General features: G+C 52.9%; 1 protein-coding gene across 1 annotated transcript; it reads left to right on the forward strand.

Annotated features, from left to right (window-relative positions):
* Positions 1-305: 305 nt before the first annotated feature.
* On the forward strand, positions 306-25,499 carry MAL (mal, T cell differentiation protein). The gene is made up of 4 exons (XM_059188416.1): positions 306-511; positions 19,157-19,324; positions 20,772-20,897; positions 24,921-25,499. Exons 1-4 carry the CDS (start codon positions 419-421, stop codon positions 24,993-24,995), a joined length of 462 nt encoding a protein of 153 aa, XP_059044399.1. The 5' UTR covers positions 306-418; the 3' UTR covers positions 24,996-25,499.
* Positions 25,500-26,356: the final 857 nt, after the last annotated feature.

Consider the following 26,356-nt stretch of genomic DNA (forward strand, 5'->3'; position numbering starts at 1 on the left):
GGGGGGGCCTAATGATTGATGGTTATCATTCTTAATCATTCTTAAGGGATGGTGATCACGTGCAAAGCGTGCGAAGCGTGCGAAGCCCCTCGCCCAAGCGGCTTTGTCACCTTCCAGGTGGGAGGTGGCGCGGGAGGTGGGACGTCGGAGTCCGTCTCCCGCCCGCAGCGCCACAAGCCCGCAGCGCGCCCTCCGGGTGGGTCAGGACCGCACCCGCTGCGCTCCGCGCGAGTCTAGGACTTGGGCGGGGACAGGGCGGGCGGGGACCGCGGCTCCTCCCTCCTCGGCCCCGGGCTCCCCTACTCTTAACCCGCGCGCGGGGGCGCCCGGGCCACTGGGCTCCGCAGAGCAAGCCAGCGGTCAGCGCAGAGCCGGAGCCGCGCACGTCCAGTCCCGAGGCCGACGCCAGCACGCCGGCATGGCCCCCGCAGCGGCGTCGGGGGGCAGCACCCTGCCCAGCGGCGTCGCGGTCTTCACCAGTTTCCCGGACCTGCTCTTCATCTTCGAGTTTGTGAGTGGCTGGCGCGTCGGCGCGGGTGCGGGGGAAGGGTTGGGATGGGTGGTGGCGGCCGGGTCCGCAAGCGGCACAGAGGTCCCCGGAGCATCCGGGGAGCGCGGCAGGAATGAGGAAAGCCTCTCTCCTTCCACCCCCACCCCGGTCGTTTGGCCCCCTCTAGACAAGAGCAATGGGCGTAAGCAGTCTCCAGGACCTAGGTGGAAAAGCCAAATTCGCAACATGGGTCAAATGTTCGAAGCAGGCCTGGGTCCACTTGCGGTGCGCTGGTTTCAAAGCCGCGCTCCCAGCTCACTTCACAGGAGCCGCGCAGAGTATGCCCTTGTTGGAGAGCAACATCCTTGTACAAGTGCCCAGCTTCTCCCAGGGTTAGGATTTCGTTTAAAAAAACAAAACAAAACAAAACAAAAATCAAAAGAAACCTGAGTACGTATCGCCAACCGACGCCTGGAGATTGGGTTGGTGTTCTGGGAGGAGCTGAATCTGAATCGTTCTCTTCTGGCCTTTGAAAGTTTCTGGCGAGTGAGGGTACTTGCCACAACTTTGATCTGGAAATAATAGAACAGGCCGTCGTTTGCTGGCCACGGTCATTTTGCCCTGTGCTGCGGGTGGGCGTAATGGAGAGGGGCTGGCCTGAGCGGCCCTGCGCTTGGCTGACCTTGAGCGGCAGGAAACCCACGGGTCCCTAACTGGAGCTGGAGCCGAAGTGGTGCTGTCTCCGCTGCCACCGCTGGTGGCCCAAGAGCGCTTCCCACGCCAGCCTCCTAGTAAGGGGATAACTGTAACGACGCTTCAGACCGCCCTTAGCCGAAACTCGGCAGGAGCCACAGACCCTTACCTGGGAGGTAAGGGTCTGGTGTAGTTACTCTGTGGGTGTGCTGCCTGGCGGCCACCCAGCCTCCTTCCCTGCACGCCACTGCGGAAGTGGCTGCCTGGAGGGTTGATTGGAAAAGAAATCGTCCAAACCTAACTGTTTAAAAACCGGATCTCGGCTTTCTTATTGTCTAATGGGAGGCGGGAGGGTGTGAACAGCAAAGGGAACAGGTTCTACTCTCCGTGGAGGGTTTGGTGGAAAGGGCAAAGGGGGCTGAGGTGGCCTGAGGACACCCTATTACTGAAGTTGTGTGAGTTGAGTTGATCCCAAACAGGGATGTATCCAGAATGATTTCAAATCCTGGAGCTAGCCAGAATCAAGGAAGTAACATCTAGAAGAAACCCTTGACACCACTAATCTAATCTAGAAAACCCTGGACACCACTAAGGCCAGCCCCATCTTTTGTGGATAGGGACACCCAAGCCCAGAGCAGAGGGGCTTGCATTCACTAGAACATTCTTTTCCTATATGGCTTGTCTGAGCCATGCGGCAGTTAGCCGGTGCTTGCCCAAGGCTGGATTTCTGAAAAGAGCATGTAGACCCTCTGACTTGGGAGTCAGTCGTGGGTGGTTCTTTCAGAGGCTACTGCATTTACAAAGGCGGAGTTTCGTAACTGAAAGAGATGATGGCTAATGGTGAGGTGTGGTGGGGCAAGAGAGATTTTTAACCAACAGAAGGTCTTCTTAGTGCCTCTTAAATTGCCCTTATGAGTGGTTTATTCTACCTTTGTAGCTATTTGAGGAGCATTAAAACAAGAATCAGGAGAGTGTGTTACTTGAGCTCCAGGTGGAAGACTGTGGTCTTCTCCTCTTGCCCTGACAAGAATGGGCTCAAGGGCAGCAGGTGGGTTGCAGGTGGCAGTGGTTGCGGGGGCAGGGCTTTCCAGAAGGGACAATTTCCCAGTACCCTTTGCCTCCTCTTGGTATCACAGTTTAGGGGAAGGAGGGCCCCTGAGGGTAGGAACAGCCCAGCCAAGCAGAGCCGTCTGCTGGGTGGGGATGGGAGGATACCACCCCCACATCGCAGTATGTGAAAGGGGAAGGTTGGGTGTGCGAAATCTCAGAACCATGAATTAGTGGAAATTTACACCTCCCAGGGCAGTTTTGTGACCTGAGATGGTAGGGGCTTCTGTAAGAAATCATTCTCTCTTCTATAAGAAATCATTCTCTCTTGATAAGAAATCAACCCCTCAACTGTGTTAGAAGTGATTTTTTTTTTTTTTCCTTAATGGCACCTGGGTGGCCCAGTTGGTTAAGCACCTGACTCTTGGTTTTGGCTCAGGTCATGATCTCTATGTCCTGGGACTAAGCCCCGCCCTCACACTCACTGGGCTCTGTGTTCAGCAGGGAATCAGCTTGAGATTCTTTCTCTCTCTCTCTCTCTCTCTGTGTGTCTCCCTCTAACGCTCCCCCTGCTCATCCTCTGGCACGTGCACTCTCTCTCTCTCTGAAATGAATAAATAAATCTTAAAAAAAAAAAAAAAGAGGGCACCTGTGTGGCTCAGTGGGGCGCCTGGGTGGCTCAGTGGTTTAAAGCCTCCACCTTTGGCTCAGGTCGTGATCCCAGGGTCCTGGGATCGAGCCCCACATTGGGCTCTCTGCTCGGCAGGGAGCCTGCTTCCCTTCCTCTCTCTCTGCCTGCCTCTTTGCCTACCTGTGATCTCTGTCTGTCAAATAAATAAATAAAATCTTTTAAAATAAAATAAATTTTTTTTAAAAGGAGTGATTTTTTTTCTCCTTAATCTCAGCCCTACTTCCCCACCTCCTTTCCTTCCTCCCAACTTTCCGGGAGACCTTAGGTGCCCCAGTGTGTATCTGAATCTCTTTCTTCCTCTCCAGGGTGGGGATTTGCCCATGGGGTGTCTGAGAGAGCAGAAAAGAAAGCAGACACTGGCCCTTTAAATTTTCCTTTGCCTGCGTTGTAACATTGTAGAGAGGAAGCTTTATGTGTCTACATGTGTGAAAAGAGTAGTGAGTTAAAAAACTCTGGGAGGGTTGTTGTTGGTTTTTTTTTTTTTTTTTTTTTTTTTTTTTTTTTTTTAAATTATGGACTATTGGGGCACCTGGGTGGCTCAGTGGGTTAAAGCATCTCCTTTCGGCTCGGGTCATGATCCCAGGGTTTTGGGATCAAGCTCCACATCGGATTCTCTGCTCAGCGGGGAGCACTGCTTCCCCCTCTCTCTGTCTGCCTGCTTCTCTGCCTACTTGTGATATCTGTCTGTCAAATAAATAAATAAAATCTTTTAATTACGGACTTTTACAACTCAACAACAAAAAGACACGCAACCCAGTTAGAAAATGTGCAACAAACTTGAATAGGCATTTCTCCAGAGGAGCTGTAGAAATGGCCCATAAGCACATGGGAAGAGGTTCAGCATCATTCATCACAAAGAACATAGAATAAAAACCACAGTGGGGTAGTTTCACCTGAAATTATGGTGATTATTATTAAAAAAAAGAAAACAGAAAATACCAAGTTTTGGTCAGGGTGAAATTAGAACCCTCATACACTGCTGGTGTTCTGCTTCTGGAAAACAGTTTGATGGTTTCTGAAAAAAGAAATTACCATATGACCCAGCAATTCAATGGCTAGATTTTTAACCAAGATAATTAAAAGCAGGGACCTGAATGAGTACATGTACCTGCGTGTTCCTAGCGGCACTGTTCACAATAACCAGCAGGTGGAAACGGCCCCAGTTCAGTGGATGGATAGACAGACTGCGATCTGTCCATACAGCAGGATATTCTGTAGTCACAGAAAGGAATGAAGGAAGTTCTGGTACGTCCTGCAAAGTTGATAAACTCTGAAAACATTATGCCAAGTACAGGAAGCCAGCCACCAGAGGTCATGAATTATATGATTCCATTTATGTAAAACATCCAGAATAGGTAGATCCATAGAGACCGAACCCAAACCGGTGGTTGTCCACGGACTGAGATGAGAGGGAGAAGAGGGGAACCACTGCTTCATGGGAACGGGGCTTCCTTTTGGGGTGGCAAAAATGTTTTGGAGTTAGAGGTGGTGAACGTGTTAAACACCATTGAACAGGTCAATTTAAGATGACTCGTTTTATGTTATGGAGACTTCCCTTAAGTTTTTTAAAGAATAAAAATCAAGAAATACTTCATATTACAGAAAAGGCGCCCACATGATTATCACTATGCTTTGTCAAATCTTAGTATTTGACCTGATTGACTTTTAGTATTCGGGAAATAAAGCTTTTCAGATGGCATCTAAACCCACCGGCTCTTCCGCGATCGTCTTCTCTTCCCTCCGTTCTCGGGACAGTCCCTGGGCTGTACGTCTTGTTCATGACTCCCAAGCAGAGCTGATTTAAACCTAAACTGCCTGCCTCACTCGGGGTGGACTGTGCGTGGCATTGTTTTATATGGTGTCACTTCACGAAAATAGTAACATCCTGCGGGGTGATGCTGTTTACCTGTTCTTCTTTTAATGGACGCGTTGGCTGATTTCAGTTTGTTGTGTTCTTCTAGCATCGCCAAGAACATTCTTGAATGTGCCCTGTTAGTTCAATGTGGGGAAGTTCTTCCCAGAACACCCAGGGAGGATGCGACTTCCTGGTTCATAGGGAATGCACTTCTTCCTTTTCCCAGCTGTTACCCGATCAGGGTGCAAAAGGATGTTTCCAACGGACATGTTCCAGAAGCCGTGTTACCTGGAAGCTGATGGCGCATAATTAAGCTCAGGCCCCTTCTAAGATCCTGCCTTACGTTGTATTCTTTAAATATAAGAAGGTTCCCAAAGTGTATACGTTTCAAGCAAAACCTGGACCTTTCCAGCTCCCCACAGCAGTGTGTCAAAGTCCTCATTGTCCCTCATCCTTGCCATACGTGATTGCATTAGAATTTGCCATTTTCTGCTAACCCAATGAGTGTGAAATGCTTGGTATGTTTTAAATCTGTAGTCCATTGAGCTGATTACTCACAGTTGATACTCCCATGCCTGACCTCCCAATAGCCTGGGAGTCACAGATGCCAGTGTCCAAGGCCAACAGGGTGGAGCTCCCCTCCTCTGCCAAGGCCAGGAAACTGCCCGCAGGGGCAGGGAAGGGTGGTGGTGGCTCAGGGGGAGAGTTGCGGGGGGGGGGGGGGGGTTGTCTGGCAACTTCACCCTGGCCCAGCATCCCTATACCAGACCTCTGAAAGCTGCAGGGCCATGGCAGGAAGTGGAAGGCTGAGCCAATCAGATGGTGTGAGCCACACAGGCCACATTCCTGTTGAAGGCAGTGCGGTCACAGGGGCACCCCAAAGGGGCAGGCTTGCAGTGCAATGTCCTCTCTCCCAAAAACTCAAGCTGGGACTTTGCTTCTGACCTGTCCCCCTGTCCCCACCCAAGGAGGACTTCTCCTTTGGGGGACGCAGTCTCTGCTTCCCCTTCCTCCTCTTCCCTTCTAAGCCAGGGGCTCTGTGACACTTGGCCCCACCCCGTTCACAGAACAAGATGTTGACATAGGAAGCTTTTTGTCTCAGCCGTGGCCAGGGCCAGCGGAAACTTCTCTCACAAAGTGCTGGGGACTGATGATCGATCATCGCCCCATCCCGGCCCCGGCCCACCTTCAGAACCTGTGAAGGAAATGCCTGAAAATGGGTTACGGAAACCATTAGCTCCCTCCTCTGCACCCTGGCAAGGAGGAAAAGCCACTGACAGAATGGCTGGGAGTAAAGAGAGACCCGGGGAAGGCAGAGAAGGGGGGCGGTGAGAGCCAGGGCTCCTAGGGGGCACTTTTCGGGGTGAAAGTGGAGTGGGGGTTCCGCCTGGAGCGGGTTTGCAGTTCTGATTCTCGCAGTGAACTGGACATGGTAGTTGTAAGGTTTTTTTCCGGCGAGATAAACACAACACCAGGCAAAGTGGGTGCAAGGCAAGATTTATTAAAAACGCTCTCCAGCGAAGTTTCAGGGCTCAGGAGAAGGGGAGCCAGGAAAGTTGCGCCGGGAGGAGGTGGGCACCCTCGGGCGAGGTTCCGCCACTCTGGAAAGCAGAGTGGCGGAAGTCGCACCCAAGGCAGGGAGGAGGGGGCTTTTAAGGGGTCTCGGAGGAAGCTCAGGGGTCTTTTGGAAGTTTCCCTTATTTGGATATCCCGCCTGCTCATCGGGATCCCATTGGTCCACAGGAGCCCGGGGCGGGGGTCTCAGATTCCTGCTTGGGCCTTTGTTCTCCTGTCCGAGCTCAGGTCTTGTGGCGGGAACTTTCGCCATCTTTGGTAGCCCCCTTCCTGCCAGCCCAACAGTAGTTACTCCCAGGACACTGTTTCTCTGACCCCAAATGTCTGGGGACTTTTATTATTTGAGAGTGACAGTCCGGAGACCTGCCCTAGATTTTCCCCACCCAGGGGGACAGCCACCCTACAGAGCCCCATGGCGGGGGGGGGGGGGGGGGGAGAAGTAGGGAATGATACAGCAGTTTTCTGGTGGGTGTCCGCCCTCTGGTTGCACTGAGAAGACAGCATGGGAACTCATAGGAACATCCTTTTTCCGAGCTGGGAGGAGACTGAGGCAGGGAGGTGGGAGGTGTAGTTTGCCCCGGGTCACTCAGTCTCCAGGGTGGCACTTCCTGGAATGGCAGCAAGTCATGTCCCTGTTTCTGCCTTAACCCAAACACCCACAATGAACTTTTGCCTGCTGCACCTTCTCTTCCCGACTGGGGAGTTCCCAGCCCCTGGGTCTGCTTGTCAAAAAACACACCCAGAGGGATCTGAGCCCCTGAGTCAAGCCTGGGCCCAAGAATCTGCATTTGCTGAGCCGTTGACTCAGCGAGGTTTGGAATGGCCCCTGGTAGACCAGCCCACCGCCTCCACATTTCCACCGGGGGCAAGATGGTAGAGACAGTTCTCAGTGAGAGGACGGGGGAGGGAATCAGATGCCCTAAAGGTTCTCCTGGGTTCAAAGCAGACACCCCCTGTGCTCCTGGGGAAATTGCCCTGCTGCCCGCAGCCAGGGAGGGACCTCTTCTGTAGTCAGCAGGGAGTGGGGGTTGGCCCTGCTGGGCAGTGGCTGAGCTTGGCCTTCACTGGCTGTGCCCACTGACTCCTGACCCTGTGTCTTTGTGTTGTGGTTGGGGCCCCTCTCTGTAGCTGTTTTGAAGCGGGTAAGGACCCTGCCTGGCCCTTCTCCTTTCCTCCTCTCTAAAGGGGGGTGGGGGGGAGAGTGATACGTAGGGGTTTGTTCTTGGAGCTGAGAAATGACTTTTCTGGTTTTTCAAGAACCAGAGAGGACTGCTTTGATCGGAGTCAGTGACTTGGAGCTGTTCTCTGGAAACTGCAGAGTGCGGTGATGGGGCGCAGCTCCCGCACGGTCACCCGTATGTCATCACAGGCTACATGGAAAAGGTTGCTTTTAAGGTTCCCATAGGTCACTCCCTGGCTTGACACAGATGAGCTAATACCTCGGGGGAATGAGGCATCCTCTCTGTCAGAGGGGCGCGTTCAGGAGAGAGGAGGAGGATTCCAGAAGCCACTACCAGGGACGCGGAGCACTCACGCTCAGGTCACACAGCTTGGGTCAGGGCCAGAGGCTGACTGTTTGCACCTACGCCTGCCACGCCCTGTAGAGGGTGGGGGAGGGCACCGTGTGGACAGCCTAGGCCAGTTCTGCACAGGCTTTGGAACGGCGTGGCTGGGCTCGGGGATTAGGCCCATTCTCAGGGAAAGGCCCATCCTCGGGGTGGGGACTGGGCAACTTGGGCCCTGCCTTGAGGTGGGATGGGGCGGGCCAGCCGGCCTGGACAGGACCAGGGGCTGAGTTCTCATGGATTCATGGTTAAGCCCTGGCCTCCAGCCCCCACACAAGCCCATCTGGGGCTTCCTTTTGGACTCTCAAATATCAGTCCCTGGACATAGCGTTTTTGAATCAAAGGCTCCCAGGGGCAAACACTAAGACGCTAAGATCCTCCACCCCAGATGTTCTCTTCTGGGGCTGATGGGCGCAAGGACGGTGAGTGAGTGGCATGCCTTCTTTCAGAAGCTCGAATGTCATGGGCAAGTGCAGGCTCACTCCTCACGGGCTTTAGACGGTTTCTGGGGGCCTGGGGCAGGTTCCTGGTACTCTCTGCCTCATCGCGCCCTGACCTGCCTTCTACATTCTAGTGGAAAGTTCTAGCTCCTGGTTAGCTCCTGCTGGGCCCCCAGCAGCATCGTTATTTCCCACGGTAAGGGACCTGCATTCATTTTTTGCCATGCTCAGCTCCAGACTTTTCTACCACTCCCACCTCATTAACAGCTAATGTTCCGCCCACACTGGAGCAAAATAACTCCCTAAGGCCCCAGAAAAACATGTAGGAATGAAAAGAAAAGCCGTGTCACCAGCCATCACACATGGATATGCGCGGCAGCGGGAAGAGGCACTGCCAGTCCAGCTGCCCTGAAATTCCACACCGGAGCCCCATAGCCCCAGATTCCTGGTAGAACTGCAGTTGGGCTGAGAGGGGAGGGGGCAGGAAGAGGAGGAGCAGGGAGAGGGCAAGAGGAGTACCCTCCTCCCCACCAAAACTCCTGGATCCAAGTTTGAAGAAGGCCCTCAGAAACCCAAGGGTGCAGGCTCTAAATGAGGGGACAGTCCAGGAACCAAGCCAACAGGGAAGGAACGAAAGTGATGCTGGGATCCTTACACCTGTTAGGAGGGGTGGGGGGCAGGGTGAAGCTCATGACAAGTGTCCTGCCAATGGACCCCGGGATGAGAACCGCAGGCCTGTGCCTTACAGAAGAGGGAGTGCCATCCTTCAGTGTTCTGATCTTTTGCTTGTTTTCTGGTGTTAAACACAAAACCTTGGTATTCTCTTCCTCTGAAAGAACAGAGCCTATTGAACAAGCAGAGGGGCGGGGGAAGGGAAGCCAGCTCCGGAAGCCACCTCCCTTGCAGTTCTCTCCAGACCCAGGGCGGCTGGGAGCCCGGTGAAGGTTAAAGGACTAGTCTCCTGTTACTCCACATTGCTGCTCTCAAGGCCATTGCTAAAGTGACCCTAGACAGAGAGAGACTTCGTGGTGAACCGTTTGTGAGCTGCCTTGGGTAACTGCCTCACGCATGGGGGAGCTGACTCAGGCTCCCCAGCCAGCCTGTGGGAGCTGGTCCTTAGCGGCTGTGGGGATATGAGCAGGCGACTGTGCCTCGGTTTCTGCTTCAGTAAAATGGGGCTAACAGCACCTGCCACACGGATTGCTGTGAGGAATACGTGAATGAGTCTTGTGCAGAAAGCTCTTAACGACACGATGCACGCAGTTATGGTTCAATAGCTCTTAAGTACACCAGTTATTAATTTATTAATGACTCACCCACCTGCTCTGAGATCAATGGGCCAATCCCTGCGAAAAGGGGGCGACTGCAGGATGGGGGCCGGAAGACCCATCCCGATCCGCCTTTGGCCTTAGGTGCCCTTCTCAGGCAGGCTGGAGGCGAGTGAGATTTGGGAGTGGGTGGGGCTGTTGAGGGCACACTTGACTTGTCTCTGAGATTGTCAAGTACACACAGACGCCACCCTCTGTAGGGCCTAACCAGGGCCGCCTCTGTTGTGGGCTATCCCGGCCAGCCTGCTGGGGTGGCCAGGGGGGAGGCTGTGGCACTCCTGTCCTGCCTTCTGCCTCGGGACCAGGGGATGCCTTAGACCTCTCTCACGCACCACCCTGCAGCTCGGTGCCAGGATGGGTGGGGAGGGCTTTGTGAATTCTCAGTGCCCTGCAAACTGCTGCACCTGCCCAAGGGGAAGGGACCAATCGCTAGTGGGCCTGGGATTACGCCTGACGAAAATGATTTGTCTTCAGTGTCAGTGTATCGCCATCTGGGAGAGCATTGGTTCAGTAAGAGGGCGGCCTCTTGCACAAACGAGTACCCCCACCTCTTCCAGCTTCCATCCTGCCCTGTGGCTGGTGATAAGCCAAACATGGTTATAGAGCGGGACCTGACAGGAAGGGTCCCACCTTACTTTTGTGTCTTAGGATGCTTTCCAGAACCAGCCCATAGTCCTCCGCTGGTTTCCATTAGAGGCATTCCTTTAGTGCAGATGGCATGGTGGGACTAAGCCCTCTATCCTTCGGGCCCAGATTTCCTCAACACCTCTACCGGGAAGCCCACCCTGAGAGCACCCCTTTCCTGGCACTTGGCACCTGTACAGCAAGCCCTTGCTTGGCTCTGTCTCCTGCCCAGACCCTAAGATTGTCCGTGTTCCCAGCACAGACCATGCCCTCTGAAACATTTGTCTTAGCATTCATTGGTAGGACGGGGGCTAACTTCTCATCTCCCTCCTGGTTAATATGAATCAATAGAGGAGCCCCTGACTCCAAGGGCAGATGGAAGATGAAGCTGAGAGAGTCACCAGCAACTCCCAAGAAAGAACCCCCAGGACACTGGAAGGAAGCCCCCGGCCCTATATGGGCAGTTCCTTCTCACAGCAGAGGGTACACACCTGTTTTGTCTGTTTGCTCACCACCTTATTATGCTCGTGGTGACTCCCATTAGTACCTCTGGTTTTTCAGGCACTGTGGCCACGCCCATCAGGTCTCGCATTTCCCCGGATTTGCCCTCTTTACAAGTGGCTTACTGGTATTATTCTCGGAGCCTCCTGGTTTCTGTTTATCCTGCCGGGGAAAGCCCGTGGGTATAGGTGTGGTCAGGAAACTTTTCCATCCAGATGAGGACATGCTGGTCTGAAAGCCCTTGGACCCGTGTGGACCCGAAAGAACTTTTCATTCATTCAGGAGTGGGTGACCGTCCTCTGCAGCGGGAGGGAGTGATCGGTGTCCGGAGCTTAAAGCCGAGGTCTAGTGCATATTGCGGAAGAGATTTCCCTGGGACTTGAGGGAAGTGGGATGGAGGGACTGGACAGGACCCTCCTCTCAGTCCATACTCACCCTGTTAATGTCCACTGTGGACCTGAACTCAGCCCCTATCCCTTTGAATCTCAAGTCTCTAACGCCCTCTTTACAACCAGACTCAGTTGAGTCTGAGACTGTTACAACCTGAGTCCTGGTCTTACCTCCAGAAAAAGGGATACTGTCTAACCCTGCCTTGGAAGGGATAATGGCATAATGGAAGGATGAATTTGTTGATGAAGGGTTGGGGAGGGCGGAGCAACTTGCATAGGTAAACTGAGTCAGGTAGCCTCAACACCACTCTTGGTGTTTGCCTTAAGAGTAGCCTTGCGGTTGGACTCTCCACACACAAAGAATATTCTGACCCCTCCCCCCACCAGACACCTCCCTAGGGGGTCTATGCAAATTGCTGGGCTTTGCCCTGTCCTAGGCAGAGGTGGTTAGTGGCTCGCCCTCCCCAGGGCCCTGACACTTTTACCAGGGGATGACTCTGCCCTTGGTGGAGCCTGGCGGCAGGGCTGGAAGAGGGACTCCATATGTCCACCCCGGTAGGTGTACCTACCTCAGTGCTGGCCATGGTCAAGGGCACTGTCAGCATCTGCTAAATGCACGGATAACAGAATCAGGGAGGGAGGGGGTGAGCAAGGTAGCAAGTGAAGGAAGCCTCTCCTTTGACTTGCGGGGGTGCTGAGCTCCTCCACACCAGGGAGGTGGGGCTCACACAAAAGCCAGGGACCTTGGCAGAAGCCCCACGTGGCTACTTCTGCCATCACTACCCCTCAGAACAGGAAGAGTCCCCAGCCTCTGTCTCAGACCTGAAGAGCCAGAGGATGTTTGGAGAAGGCTTCTACGTTTAGGGGTCTGGTCTCGGGCTTTCCCTCTGAGCTCGCTCTGCACCTTCTCCTACCACCCAGTGCTTACGTCTTCTTGACTTCAGCTTGCTGCATTTCCCTTCTCCGTGATAGCACGTCCATAATCAGCCTCTACACACACACCCACACGCTTGCTCAGGCCCATGTGCACTCATGCACGTCCACACGCGCGCACGCACACACACACTAGTCCAGTCAGTATGGTCATTTCCCTCAACACAAATTGAGGTTACTGCTCCTGGTGGCCTCCTGAGAGCACTGGAGGGCTCAGAGCTCACAGCAGCCAGGACCTGGCTCATCTGGGGTTGCCATCTCCCCTTTTCCTTCCTAGGGAGAGGACTTGTGGACCCTCACCCAAGTGGCAGGATGGTGTAGTATTGGGTCACCGTCTACGTTCTATAACCAGTTTCCTTTTCTTCTCGAGAGTTCAGATTACAGACTTCTGTTCACATGTGCCTTCAGGAAACCCACACCATGCCCTCAGAGCCCCTGGGAATTCTGATGCTGGACTCCAAGGCGCCAAGCCCTGCATGGGAAATCCTCTTTAGTTCACACCTTGACTGGTGACTGGGAAAGGATCTGCCTGTGAAGACCTTAACAGAGTAAAATGGAGTCCCAGGAAAATATCCAGAGAATCTGAGCGATTCTCCTGCATTGTCCTCAGTTATCCCAGCCGCGCAGGAAAGACACTGGGCGATTGTGGACCCAGAGCTCTTTCAGCCCGGCGCAAGCTGTGGAAACACCATACGAATCTTAAGAATGTGCTGGAGGATTCCTTTTCCCCCTTTTGCAACCAAAGCTCATTGTTTGAAGACAGGCTCTCTCCTTTTTTAACATCCTTTGTGTTTCCTTCCACAGAAGCAGACACATTTTTCTCAACTTTTGATTTCTGGGAGATCAGTTGTTTTTCTCCTTTTTGATGTTTTTGAAATCATTATTTTTTTAAAAGATTTTATTTATTTATTTGACAGGCAGAGATCACAAATAGGCAGAGAGGCAGGCAGAGCGAGAGGGGGAATCAGGCTCCCTGCTGAACAGAGAGCCGGATGTGGGGCTCCATTCCAGGACTCTGGGATCATGACCTGAGCCCAAGGCAGAGGCTCAACCCACTGAGCCACCCGGGGAACCCCTTTTGAAATTATTTTTAAATTCTAGGCCCCAGTATGGTTTGGAGTGGATATCTGTGCGTGTCTCCCAGACCTGCTGGTAGTTACTTTGATACGTTTGCAGATGAGACTTCACCCCATCCTATGACAGCTGAGACAGCGAACACTCAGGCGCTCACTTTGTGTCAGGCACTCCGCAGACATAACCCCATTTCACCCCCAGCCCATGGGGTGGGCACTGTTGTTATTGCTGTTTCACAAATAGGGAACAGAGAGGTTAAGTAATGGACCAGGAACAACCAGCCACCCAGCTAGAAAGTGGCAGAGCTGAGACTGAAACCTGGTGCTTTCAGCTCCAAAGTCTATACGCTTTGCCATGCTAAGTCTGCCTCCTGTGGATTAATTCAGAAAGAAAAATTGAGAACCTTCTCTAAGTTTACATGAGAGCTCCCCCGAAGACTATCCCCTGAGAATTTTTTTTTTTTACAAAAATCATTTGAGTGGGCAGGCACAAATATAAACTCTTTAAAGTCTTTGGAATTTTTTGGTCTGGTTTTGATTATTACCCCTGGTTCTTAGGAACCTCAACTCTGCTTGGCATCCCAAACCAGCCTGAATTAAAGATGGGTGGTTTCCAGTCCTGAAACACCAGGTGTAGAGGCCTTAGATCACCAACTTATTCCCATTCACAGACATGGAGGCTACATCCCAGGATCTGGAGGACAGCCAAGGACGAGCTAACCTCACGTTCGAGGCAAGACAGGGATAGAAGCTTGAGGAGGGGAGAAGAGAGGGAGCTTTGCACGGAGAGCCCACTCAGGACCTAGAGAGTTTGCCTCAGCAGGCATCGCTAGACCGCCAAGCAGGGCATCAGAGACCGGAGCCAGTTCTTACTCTGTTTGACAGGAATTACCAGGACATAATCCAAGGGCTTGTGTTATGGAAACATGTTCTAAGGCTTTTGGCAAAGAGCCTGGGATGTCTGTTCCACGTGCTAGTCTAACACTCCTTCTCTCCACTTGAGTCGGATCGCAGACATTGGTGTTCCAGACAATTCTAGCATAGGGTAAGGGCTGCAAACTACAGTGTCAGCCCAGACCTACCACCGTTTTCCAGCTTGGGGTTCTGGGCCCCACAGAGAGAGCTCAGTACAGATGATTCTCAGGCCATGCAACTTAGCGACTGTTTCCGGCAACCACCCTAGCCAGCTGTACCATGTCTGTTATGGAGGACAGTGACCTGGTGTAGGCAGGGGGCAGTGGGAAGTTGCTGCCTGTTGACAGAGATGAAGGGCAAGTGGGGTCGTGCCTCCATGGGGATGACTAATGTTTCCAAATGATTGCCTCGGGGCACTTGCTGTGGGGGTTGGGGGGGTGGTCTTGGGAACTGTTTGGAGTTTTCTTTACAAAGGGAAATGCTTGAACCCTCACCTACCCCCTTCTCTTGACAAATATTTGGCCAGTGGGGTCCTGAGGTCAGGATGGGGTGGACTGCTCCCTGCCCAAGATGCCTTATCTCGGTGGGTGTGGGTGCTGTGCTTGTTCTGTTTGCTCTCTGCACACTTAGTAGGTGGAGTGGGACAGGCACTGGCTTTGTCCCATGATTCACACTGAACCCCAGTTTTCCGTGGAGCAGGGCCTTAAAGGCCTTCATGCTGACTCAGAGATCAGTTCTGTCACAAGTGTCCTCCCCGTTAAGCCCCATCTTCAGCACCCCTCCCTCTCACTGCATGCCTTATGCCCAGCTCCCAGGCCTTCTGAAACCCTCACTGTGGCTTCAGCATCTTCTGGACTTTGCCTGTATATTACATTACATTACATTACATTGTAATATCATCATGTACTTCTTCCTCCCCCTGGAAACCCACTCCTTGACCTTTCAGCCTGGTAAACCAGTTAGTCCAACTCCCCCTTCAAGACTTGATTGGGGCCCTGCCCCGGTCCAGGCTGCTTTGTCCCCTCAGGGCTGGTTATCATCCTGCCTTGTAAACCGGCTGTGTCTGCATCTGTCCCCAAGGGCTGTGGGCCCCGCAGGTGAACACTGTCTTATCCCAGTCGGGGATGGTGCTGGGCACGGCACCAGAGGCCTCACTCTCACACCCAGAGCGTCAGCCAGTGCGCACCAGCCTGCAATGTGGTGCGAACTGCCATTTGCCCACCAGGAGGCCAAGGCCCAAGAGCCTGACTCCCGCGACAGCCTGGTCCAGCGGTTTGTGGGGAGAGCACACACACACACCCCTGCCGCCGCCCACTCCTCCAGGGCTCCCAAGCCACTGCTGGTGGCACAGACGCTGCGTGGTGGCTGTGCCACGGGAGCCCGCGGGCCCGGGAGGGGCGGGAGCCTTCGCGCGTGCGCAGCTGGTACAGCTGGGGCGGCTTCTGGGCGGCATCGGGCCTGGCCCCAGGCTTCTCACAGCCGCGGTGCCTGTTTCCAGGGCGCTGCTCACAGACGTCTGGCTGAGAGTAGATGCCGTGGTTCAGCTGTGTTTGTCACTTACCCCTCCTGTTCTCGGGGTTCTGTCTCCATCTCAGCACCCCTCCCAGGCGGTCCTACCCTTAGGACCCAGTGGGCAGGGCCGTGGAGGGTAGTGGACAAGCCTCTGCCAGTCTTTTGGGAGCAAAATCCCCCCGGGTTTTAATCATTTCATTTGTGCTGAGGACATGGCCTTCCCATGATGGGTAACTTAATATACATTCCATTCCAGGGAGAGACTGGGCTGGTGGCATGCTTCCTTCAGGAACGTTCCTGGGAACCCATCGCTCTCCCATCTATTCACAGCTTGGAGGCTCCCCCCCCCCCAAAAAAAAGTCCAGAGGCACGTTCACTCAGTGTCCCCTGGATGACGGGGGTCAGAATGGGCCAGTGGGGTGTGCTGTGATGGTAGAGATATTTTGTGAAAGTCTCCTTGAGAGAGAATTTCTCACTTTGAAAGGCATTATGCTAAAGGAAAGAAGCCAGTCATAAAAGCCCATCTTTTGTCCTATGATTCAACTCAATGTGAAAGTTCAGAACAGGCAAATCTTAGAGAGACAGGAAGTAGGAGCATTAGCAGTCACTTAGGGATGGGAAGGAGAGAAGCAAGCCAAAGCTAAAGGTACGGGGTTTCTTTTGAGGTAATGAAAAGGTCCTAAAGTTGGTCTGGAGTTGATGACGGCACATATCTGTAAATAATCTTTAATCTTTGAATTTTACAATTTAAATAGGCGAGTTGTCTCATACATGAATTATATCTCATTAAAGCTGCATGCGAGAGAGGGAAAATTGCTTCCCACCATCTTACTATGAAACTTGCCTCTCTAAACCAACCATGCAAAGAAATAAAAAGCATAATTGTTAAAAGGACCTTTGCAAGGTCATACACCCAAAGGCAGGATAGGGTCCTGAGATCTGCCAGGGGGCAGGGGGCTGGGACTGAGCCCAGGGTGGGCTTTGCTTCCATGGACAAGTATTCTTACCATGGGCTCCAAGAGTCAGAGAGAGAGAGTTCATTTTCCAGGGAGCTGGGACACAGCATCATCAGACTGGTAAAAACACACACCCAAGGCGGGACAAGTGCCCGGATAAACCTTAACACTCCCCTCTGTAGAGGTACCAGAAGTTCAGCATCAGAACTGGGGCCACATCAAGCTAGCACATGCTCTGGACTCTATGGCAGGCACTCTGGGCCATGGCTTCACTCTGACTCTGCTTTCTTTTCCCTGCCTTTGATTCCTGGCCAAGCCAAAGAGGGAGAAAACAAGCAGTTGGAGAGAAAGTCACAGGAGTCTGTATGGCATCCTGAGAGCCATCTTCCCAGATTTTGCCATTGACTGGTACCATCAGTGCATTAACTTACCCCATATGGTTTTAAGTTAATTTTATCCAAAATAACTATATCACTATCTTAAAATAAAAACAGCCTCATTGCTCAGTTCACCTTTGCCAGCCCATTCCAGGAGCCCCTGCTCTAAGGGAGCTCCAGACCCCTGGCTCAACCCTGAGCCCCTCTTGCCTTAGAAAAAGAGAATTGTTTTTCGTAGTGTAGCATTCAGCGTTCATCAATGCCATGTCCACTGGCTGCCTGCAGGCACCTCTGGCCCACAGTGTCCCTCACTGGATTCCCTAACACTAGGACTCTCCGTCCACACTCAACGCATAAGTCATTCCTGTTTACCCATACCCATCTGACATGAGCCCCTGAAGGCTGGATAACTAACTCATACAGGTGGACAGGTGTCCCATACCAGAGAGTCTGCCATGAACAAGAGGGACCTCACCCCCTCCATCACGTGGTCAGGGATAGTACCATTTTGTAACTAACAAAGGACACCGATTTAATGCTGGGAACTGACAAGGAGAAGGAAGGGCAAGGCTCCCTGAGAGCATATGAGGGAACCTGAGATCGGTCCTCTTTGGACGGTCTTCTGGCGCCCAGTAAAGGACGCTCCGGAGAGGAACATCCCCCAGTCCCTTTCTTCTGCCCTCCATGTAGGCATTCCTGTTCTCTCCACGCTTGGCCAAGTTCTCAGCCACCAGCACGTTCACATCCCTTTACCAGGGTCCATTATGGAAAAGGCGAAGTCATCTCTGTGATCTTATAGACAGCTATGGATGAAAGGCACACACACAGAGATCATATGCTACGATGGTCTAAGGGTTTTTATTGAAGTGTCTGCTCCAATGACAGCAAGTTGTAAAATGCGTCCCACTGCCTCTGCCGATGCCTTCCCGGACCCTCAGATTCAACAGTAGAAGTGTTCTGGTCAGAGATGCCCAGATCTGAGTCATCAGGCCCAGCTTTGTTTTGATAACCCCAGTTTCTTCATCGCTCTGGTTTTTCTACTCAAATGTGTTTCCGTCCTGATGCTTCTCAGCTGAGAGGCTCAGGGAGCACCTGTGAAGATGGGGGGCCCTTGCCCAGCAGATGGACAGCAGATACAGGACAGGGGGCCCAGCTACTACTTGAGTTCACTCCACGGGACATAAGGCTGGGAGGGCATCCTGTCCTCAGCCCCCAGATGCTCTGAAGGACCTTGGAAACCTTTGGCCACGGAACCCTCTCCATCTGTGTCCCAGCCTTTCCGAGCACAGTCCTTACCTGGGTGGAGGACAGTGGAGAAGGCTAAACTGTCTTCCTGGGAGATAAAGAGGGACAGGGGAAGAGAAGACAATCCCAGCTTTGGTGTGTGTGCTTTAGTCCTCAGGGATCCAGGACTGTGGCCTCAGGGGCGTGGTATGACTCCTCTGCTGTCCTGTGCTCCTCTTTGAAAACGTGGGGCTCACTGAGGCTTCAGATACCAACAGGGAAATGCTTCTCTCACACCAGTCCTAGGCCACCCAAGGAGGCGGGCTGACCTCTCTACTCCAGCCTGGACCCCACTAGTCAGAGCACTTCCTGGACTTGGGGATTTAAGGGTGAAATTAAAAAATATATATATGCTTATGACATAGTGTGGTCAATTATTTTGCCAAGTAAAGACCAAAAAATCTGCTAGTCACTAACTTTTTATAACGGGAAAGATATTTTAATGTCAAAATATTAGGATCTAATCTAGGATAAAACCTCAGAATAATGATAATACTGGAGGAGATAAGTCCTTTCTTGGGATGACAGATTACTTAGTGTCCACGTGCCTCAGTTTCCCCATCTGACAAATGGACCTCGTCTGTAGGGTTATTGAGAGAATTAACCGAGTTAATATTTTCAAAGTGCTTAGGATGGTGCCTAGCATATAAGTGTGTGGTATACGTTTTTGTTAAATAAAAAATCAAAATTGCATTTAAAATGTGAAAAAGGCAAGCAAGAAGGGATTGGACCAAGACCCGCAATGCAGGCAGAAAGAGTGGTTTTGGGGGAGGAAAATGCCCACCGCCATTCTCTGCCTCTTTCCTGTTTTTCTGCCCCCAATGCCCCAGCATGACTGTGGGTCTGGCCCTTCATGGGTGCGGGCTCTCCCGCTCCGAGGCTCACCCCTGCCCTCTCTCCCTCCGCAGGTCTTTGGGGGCCTGGTGTGGATCCTGGTCGCCTCATCCCTGGTGCCCATCCCCCTGATCCAGGGCTGGGTGATGTTTGTGTCCGTGTTCTGCTTCCTGGCCACCACAACCCTCCTCGTCCTGTACATAATTGGTGCCCACGGCGGGGAGACTTCCTGGGTCACCCTGGTGAGTCACAGCCCGGAATGTTTGAGGTGGGTGGGTGGGTATTGGACCCTCTCCACGGGCAGGCTGGCTTTTCTAGGGCTGGGGGAGGCTGTCCTGTTGATGAGTCCTAGCCCCGTTCCCAGGCTAAGCTGGCCAGGCCTTTGGCTCTGACCTCTCCCTAGCAGCCCAGGTCTCCCCACAGCAAGGAGGTCAGGAGAAGGTGAAAGCAAAGGTCGATTGTTGCTGTCTGATTCCCATTGGGCCTGCTGATTCCCATTGGGCCTGCTCGGCTTTCTCCTACATGACTGCCTTTTTCATGGACAACCAGCAGCCCAGCCCCCCTCCCCATCCGCCTGCACCTGCCAGGTGCCTGCTGGCGTCTCCCAAACCCCAGGAGAGCTGGTTTCCATCTTAGGAAGGGGCAAGGACCTGGGGGCTGGCCTTAACTGCCCAGTGGGAGGCACTGGGCTTCCTGGCCAGTGCCCAGTGATGATCTTCTAAAGCAGGGTGCCCAGAGAAGGACTTGGAGGTGGCAGAGACATGGCCTCTGGTCTGAATTCTGCCTGAATTCTGCCTTCAAGCCCTTGAAGCAGGTAGAACTTACACATGGGACACCTGCCTTTTATCTATGGCAGAAGAGGGCAGGGCCATTTGGCAAGGCCTCTGCTCTCAAAAGGCCTCCTACTTAGAATTTCTTTCTCTTTTTTTTAAGTTGTTGGTTTCTTTTTTTTAAGATTTTATTTATTAGAGAGTGAGAGAGCACAAGCAGGGGGAGTGGCAGGGGGAAAGGCAGAGGGAGAGGGAGAAGCAGACTCCACCCTGAGCAGGGAGCCCAACCCAGGGCTCAATCCCAGAGATCATGACCTGAGCCGAAGGCAGACACTTAACCAAATGAGCCACCCAGGCACCCCCTACTTAGACTTTCGAAATTACCTCCAAATTACAGCTGCTTAAAACCCTATTCTAGTCATTTTTTGCTTTTAAACAAACCTGGAGTTTGACTACCCAAGAAAAATTGAACACTAACAAGAAAAAAACCATAGTGGAAATGGCCTGGGCCCCTCTCCCCCTGCCCTGGTCACTGAGGCCACATATGAACTGGGACTGTGACCACCTGGGGGTTAAATCCCAGGCTGCCCTTCCTGACCCCCAGCTCTTCCTCAATCCCACGTCAAGGGAAAGCAGCGTGCCTTCTCCCCTGAAGTCCTGACTGTGGCCCCCCCACCATGAGCTAGAACCCACTGGGCAGTGTTGCTTACCCACACTCTGTGAGGAGAGGGCTAGGGTGGGGTGACGGGTGGACAGGGCAGGGAGCGGGGCAGGAAGGCCCTTCTTTCCCAAAGGAAGCAGCAGAAGATGAAGGCAGGACCTGAGCCATGCCAGGAGAGCAAGGAGTGGGGGTAGACAGACCTGGCTAAGACCACAGCTGCCCCCCCTCCACTCCTCACTGCTCTCTCTGACCCTGTAGGATGCAGCCTACCACTGTCTCGCTGCCCTGTTTTACCTCAGCGCCTCCGTCCTGGAAGCTCTGGCCACCATCGGGATGCAGGAGGGCTACACCTACAAACAGTACCACGAGAACATCTCCGCTGTGGTAAGTCCCCCGGGTGACTTGCCCCTGGGCCCAGCTCCCCCTGCCCAGTGACAGAGGGTCAGCAGAACCCTGTTATGGACCCTCCCTCTCTTTCTGCTTCACCGACTCCTGAAGAAACAAAGCCCTGGAGGAGGGAGCTGACGTGCCCCAGCCTCCCTTAGCCCTCTGGTCTGCGCCTGGGTGGGCTTTGCAAAAGGGAAACGACCGCGAGTGTCAGGCACTGTCTGAACTCTCCATGAAGGACCTTGTTTAACTCTCGCCATAGCACTAGGATGTAGGCGCTCTTATTATACCCATTTCACAGATGTGGAAGCAGGATGTTGAGGACATGGATAGCTTGCTCCAAGAGGGTCAGGAGTTGCTGGTGTCCAGAGCTGGTGTTCTGTCACCCCTACTCTTGGCACCTGTTTGGAGCAGTGAATCTAGCCACGTGGGTGCCCCCGGCTCTCCCTGAGTGGTCTTCCCTTCAAGCACACAGTCAGGCCAGGGAAGCGCAGAGGCCACAGATGTCAAATCAAGTGGCCAGGGTCTCACCAAGCCACGGGCTTCAGGGCTGGGGTTGTACAAAAGCTCTTCTGGGCCCAGCGTGTCCAGACCTGTAGGTGTTTGCTGCTGCGGTTAGGCCATTCAGCTCTTCGTGACAATGCTTCCTGCCCAGCGGCTCTGAGAACCTGCTGGAGCAGGAGGGGCCGGAGCTCACGCCCCTGCCATTTCCTTGAGCCGGTACCTCAACGTGCTCATCTGTCCAACTCCCTCAGAACCACAGAGACGTTAACTCCCTTTCTCCGAGCCCTCACAGTGAGCAATGGGGGCCCTTGGGAGCTTCCTTCACGCCGTCGTTATAACAAATGGGGGTGCCTGCTATGTGTGGCCAAGGCGCATGGCGCATGAGGGCCTCTGGACTCTGAAGGAAGCGTTCTCCAACTTTGGGCCCAGACCACTGGTGCACTTTGAGGGCATAACCCGGATTCCCTTTTTAATGGAATGAATCAGACAGAGAGTAGGAGAAGGTTTCGATTCCTAAGACCTTCTTCCAGGCTGCATGTGAGGCCTCCCACCAAGATGTGAACTCGAAATAGCAGATGTATCTCTAGCCACTTAAAAAATATGAAAGAGGTTCAGGAACTAGCACTCCTCAGGTCTTTAAAGGTTGACCTGTGAGTTCTACAAATCCTGAGGTCAAATGTGATGATCAATCACAAGATCTCCAGGAGAAAAACAGGGCTGTCCCCACTTTTTGGAAAGAGTAGAGCAGAGGCTGAGAGAAAACGCACAGGGAGGGGCATGGTTGGGCTCTTGGAAAGGGTTTGGGGGGAGTGTTCTTCCTGCTCCCAGAGGGAGGGGTCTGGAGGAAAGTTCCTGAAAGCCTTGCCTGCAGGCCCCTATGGGCCCATCCCCCACCCCAAAGACACACATTCCCCTTAAGTCACCAGCCTACTCTCCAGTTCCATAAATATGACCACTTCTGGTCCCTGGTATCCCCTCAAATGTCCCATAATGTGGGAATGGCTCCCCATTTGGCTCAGCTCCCAAAATAGCTGGTTTCTAAATAGGAACATGGCCAGGCTTCACCTTGGTTGTTCTCCCCTCCCTCAGGAGGCTGGTAATCCCGCCTCCTCTGTCATCCTTCCAATGACTCTGTTGGGAGCCACCTCGCCCCATCCCAACCCCAGAAGCCTTCTCTCCGAACAGACATCAGCAGCACGAACGGACATCAGCAGCACGGTGTTAGACAACAAGTGCCGTAAAATTATTGCAGGTGAAAGTCGTGAAATGCACGTGGAATGCAGCCAGCAGGGAGCAAGCCAGTTAGGGTGAATGACTGCTCGGCCCGGGGGACAGGTCTCTAGTTGAGAACCTCTGTCATCTCCTGTGCTCCAGCTTTTCTCTTTTTCTCCTTACCAAAATGCAACAGACATCCAGAGAAGGGAGTGGGTTGCCAGTGTACAAGTGGGTAAACTTCCATGAAGTGAACTCCTCTGTGCAACAAGCATCCAAATTGAGAAACAGAACATAATAAATGGCTCCCAGGGTCCCTCTGTCCTGCTGCTATCACTGTGCACCCAAACGAAGGATACTGGTCTCCTGATTTCTAGCTGCTTAGTTCAGTTGTGCCTGCTTTTGAACTTGGAAATGGAGTCATGCACTGTGCACTTGTTTATGTCTGGCTTCTTGCTCTCAGCCTTGGGTTCGTGAGCCTCATCCACATTTTTGGGTGGAGATGCAGAATGTTTATTCTCACGGCTGTCTAGCATTCCGCTGACGACTACACCAACATCTACTTATCCACGCCGCAATTGATCATGTCCCCCCGTTTATGTTAGATGAATGAGATGTACATGGGCCAGAATCCAGAATAAAAACACTGCCTGCAGACCGGTGCCCTGGGCTAAAGGTCATGTAGGAGCCCGGTTTGATGTAAAGTCATGTCTCTCTATTGGAAATGTCAGCTATATCTGCTTGCAGGGACGACCCTGCCCAACCACAGCGTGCCTTTCCTACATCCAGGGGGTAGCAAGCCCTGGAATGGGGAGGTAGCTCAAGACCTCCTCCCACACATTCCTGGCCTTTGGAAGCATCTGGCCTGCCTCTCCCCTCTCTGTTACTTAGCTGCGGCTGCCTCAAAAGCCATGCTTCTCCCTCTCTCTTTCTCCTTCAGAGAGTCTATGCCAGAGGGATCTCTGGGATTGGTGGGAATTGAGAGGGCAGCTGGAAACTTCTGCAGAAATCTGGAATAACAGCCATTTAGGGAGAGGGGTTTCTGAAGGCCCAAGTATATGCTACATGCATGCATGTCCCCGGCTCTCAGGGTCCCCAGGGTGCCATTGCTTGACTCCACTTGGAAAATAAGTGTCTGTTTCCTGCTACTGCGGGGGACATCTGAGGGGGGTTCCTGCCAAAGGTTCTCATTGGGTCTGGAATTCCCCAGACAATAAAGTGCTCCCATCTGACAGGGAGAGGTGTTTTGGGGGCTGGGGTGCTGCTCAGTCAAATGCTTGGTCACGTAGAACTGCTCCTTTTAGATGCTGTTTCCAGATGAGTTCTCTTAAATTTGTTATTAAGTAACTCGGCTTAGTCATTGCCTCTGGCCAATGAGGGTGCAGGGTTCGCCCATGTGTGGAGGCAGGGAGAGAGAGCCGGCATGACGACCTCTGGTGTTTATGGGCATTTCCGAGAGCCACGGAACCGTAGCTGCCCTAACGTCGTGCGTGGGTTGGCAACTTTTGACCCCACACCCAAGGTCACAAATCCAGGTGCAGATATTTGACTTGGGGGCTGGCAAGCCTTCAGAGAGGCCAGCCACCCAGAGCAGGTGATAGGAATAGACGGTGCCTGAGTGAACACAAGGCTGGGCCTTGACAGGGACAAAGGGACCATTTGCCCCATTTCCAGGGCCTTTGTTCCCATCGTCAAAACCCTGACTGGATCTTTCCAACAGCTTTCTCATTAAGACCCCCCTTCTTTTTGCCAAAGCCCCAGTCCCTTCTTCTCATGCCAGTCCCTCATTTCCTCCGAGCCCATGCTTATGAAATTAAGATCCTAGAAGAAAATTCTGGTGGGTGTCTGAGGATGACCAGACAACATCGAGCCCTTAACCAGAGCCAGCAAACCCACATGTTCATATTCTCTTAGCCAAGGCCAGCGGATCACCACTGGCAGATCCTGCCCTTACTGGTGCAGGGGGAGGACGTTTTCCATGGAGAGTGGGTATCATTTGAGGGGTCTCTGAGGGCCTCCATTTCTAGCTGGGTCGCACCAGGACGATGACTTGTGTGATGACAGATACTTGACCTTGCACACCAAGTCCTGTGGACCGATGGGTCACCTGGAGCTCTGTGCTGAGCGCGTTCTGGGGCCACATCTGGGCTCAGCAGGAAAGGATGTCTGCGGGAGTGATGGTGGCCCGCACCCTTTTGGGCCATCATCCCGGAGCGCCGTGCCAGTGGTCAGCTCAATATGGACAGCCTGCGTGCTGCCCTCTCCCCGTGCACCCCCATTAATTGTTGTTTCTCTCGGTTCTAGGTGTTTTCATACGTGGTCACTCTCCTGTACGTGGTCCATGCAGTGTTTTCTCTCATCAGATGGAAGTCTTCTTAAAGCCACAGAACTTTTGCTGAAAACTCAGACGGTGTTCACTGACCAGCCCGCCTTCCAGTGTAACATTTTAGAATGCAGAAATACTCCCGAGGGTGGGAAAAAGAAACCAAACAAAAAGCAACGCTCTGTCTCTTGTGGGTGTTATGTTGACTCTCCCCTATACCTTCATGTCAGGGTTGGGGGGCTTGGGCATTTAACCTCCAGTGACTGAGCTATCTTTCTAGAGCTGTTTCCTGTTTGTGAAAGGGGGCCGCGGGGGTGGGAAATGGGGACCGTGACCACGAAACCAAGATGCCCTGCTAAGCCCTGCACCAGATCTTGAGAACTGTCTGCTGGAATTTTCCACGAGCTCTTTTGAGGACCCATCCTGGGGCCTGTTTCCAAGTCCTCACGGATAGCCTGCCTGTCCTGGGGGGTAGAGCTCATCGAGCAAGGGGTAGAGCTCACTGAGCAAGTGTCTGCAGATGTCCACGGTGGAAGATGATAAAACTTTGGAAAACGTCATGCAGTGCCTTTATGCTCAGTACCTTTGTAGGGTCTTGGGGGGTTTTGTTTTTAATTTCCCCGTTATCAGGGACTCCGTCATTTCCATTGTCTTTCTGAGGAATCCTTGGGCTTACATGGAATCTGGAGAGGCAACATCAATGGCAGGTCAGAGGACAGCTGCGTACACCTTACCAGAGAGCCCGTCACTGGGTATCGGCACCCCACGCCCCCAGCAACCATGCTTGTCCGTGGCTCTGTCCTCTCTGGAAACACATCAAGTACCAGCCCGGGGGAACCCCTTCTTTCTGGTGGAGCACAGACCCCCTAAGGCAAAGGGGTCTGTGCTCTACTAGAAAGTCCTTAAGCCAGGGGACACCTGGGTGGCTCAGTCTGTTGAGCATCCCACTCTTGATCACTGCTCAGGTCTTGATCTCAGGGTCATGAGTTCAAGCCCCACACTGGGCTCAATGCTGGGTGTTGTGTCTACTTAAAACAAAGAAACCACAAGTCCTTAAGCCAAAAGAAAACAGGGTGCAGAAAGTTCCTTCTCACTCCTCATGAAGCTGATCAGAAATTCTCTGGGCAGTGTGCTTTGTGCGCTGTTGCCAAATGGGATGAGGGTAATAAAATGTTTTCTAGAATTTCCTTGGGCCACTCCCAAGGAGAGCAAGCGGACCAGACTACTGAGGGAAAGGAAGTAAGAGGACAGGTGGTGAGTGCCATGTTTCAGGTGCGGGATGTCTGGATTGAAAGGAGAGGGGGCAGTTAGGAAGGAGGGCGCTCAGTTAGGAATCCCAAAAGCCTGGCTTCCATTTTAAAATGCTGCTTTGTCCCTTCGCTCAGAGAATTTAATGATATCCCACAGCTGGGCACAC

Source organism: Mustela lutreola, chromosome 9 (genome assembly GCF_030435805.1).
Source record: "Mustela lutreola isolate mMusLut2 chromosome 9, mMusLut2.pri, whole genome shotgun sequence".
In the NCBI taxonomy this organism is placed as follows: domain Eukaryota; kingdom Metazoa; phylum Chordata; class Mammalia; order Carnivora; family Mustelidae; genus Mustela; species Mustela lutreola.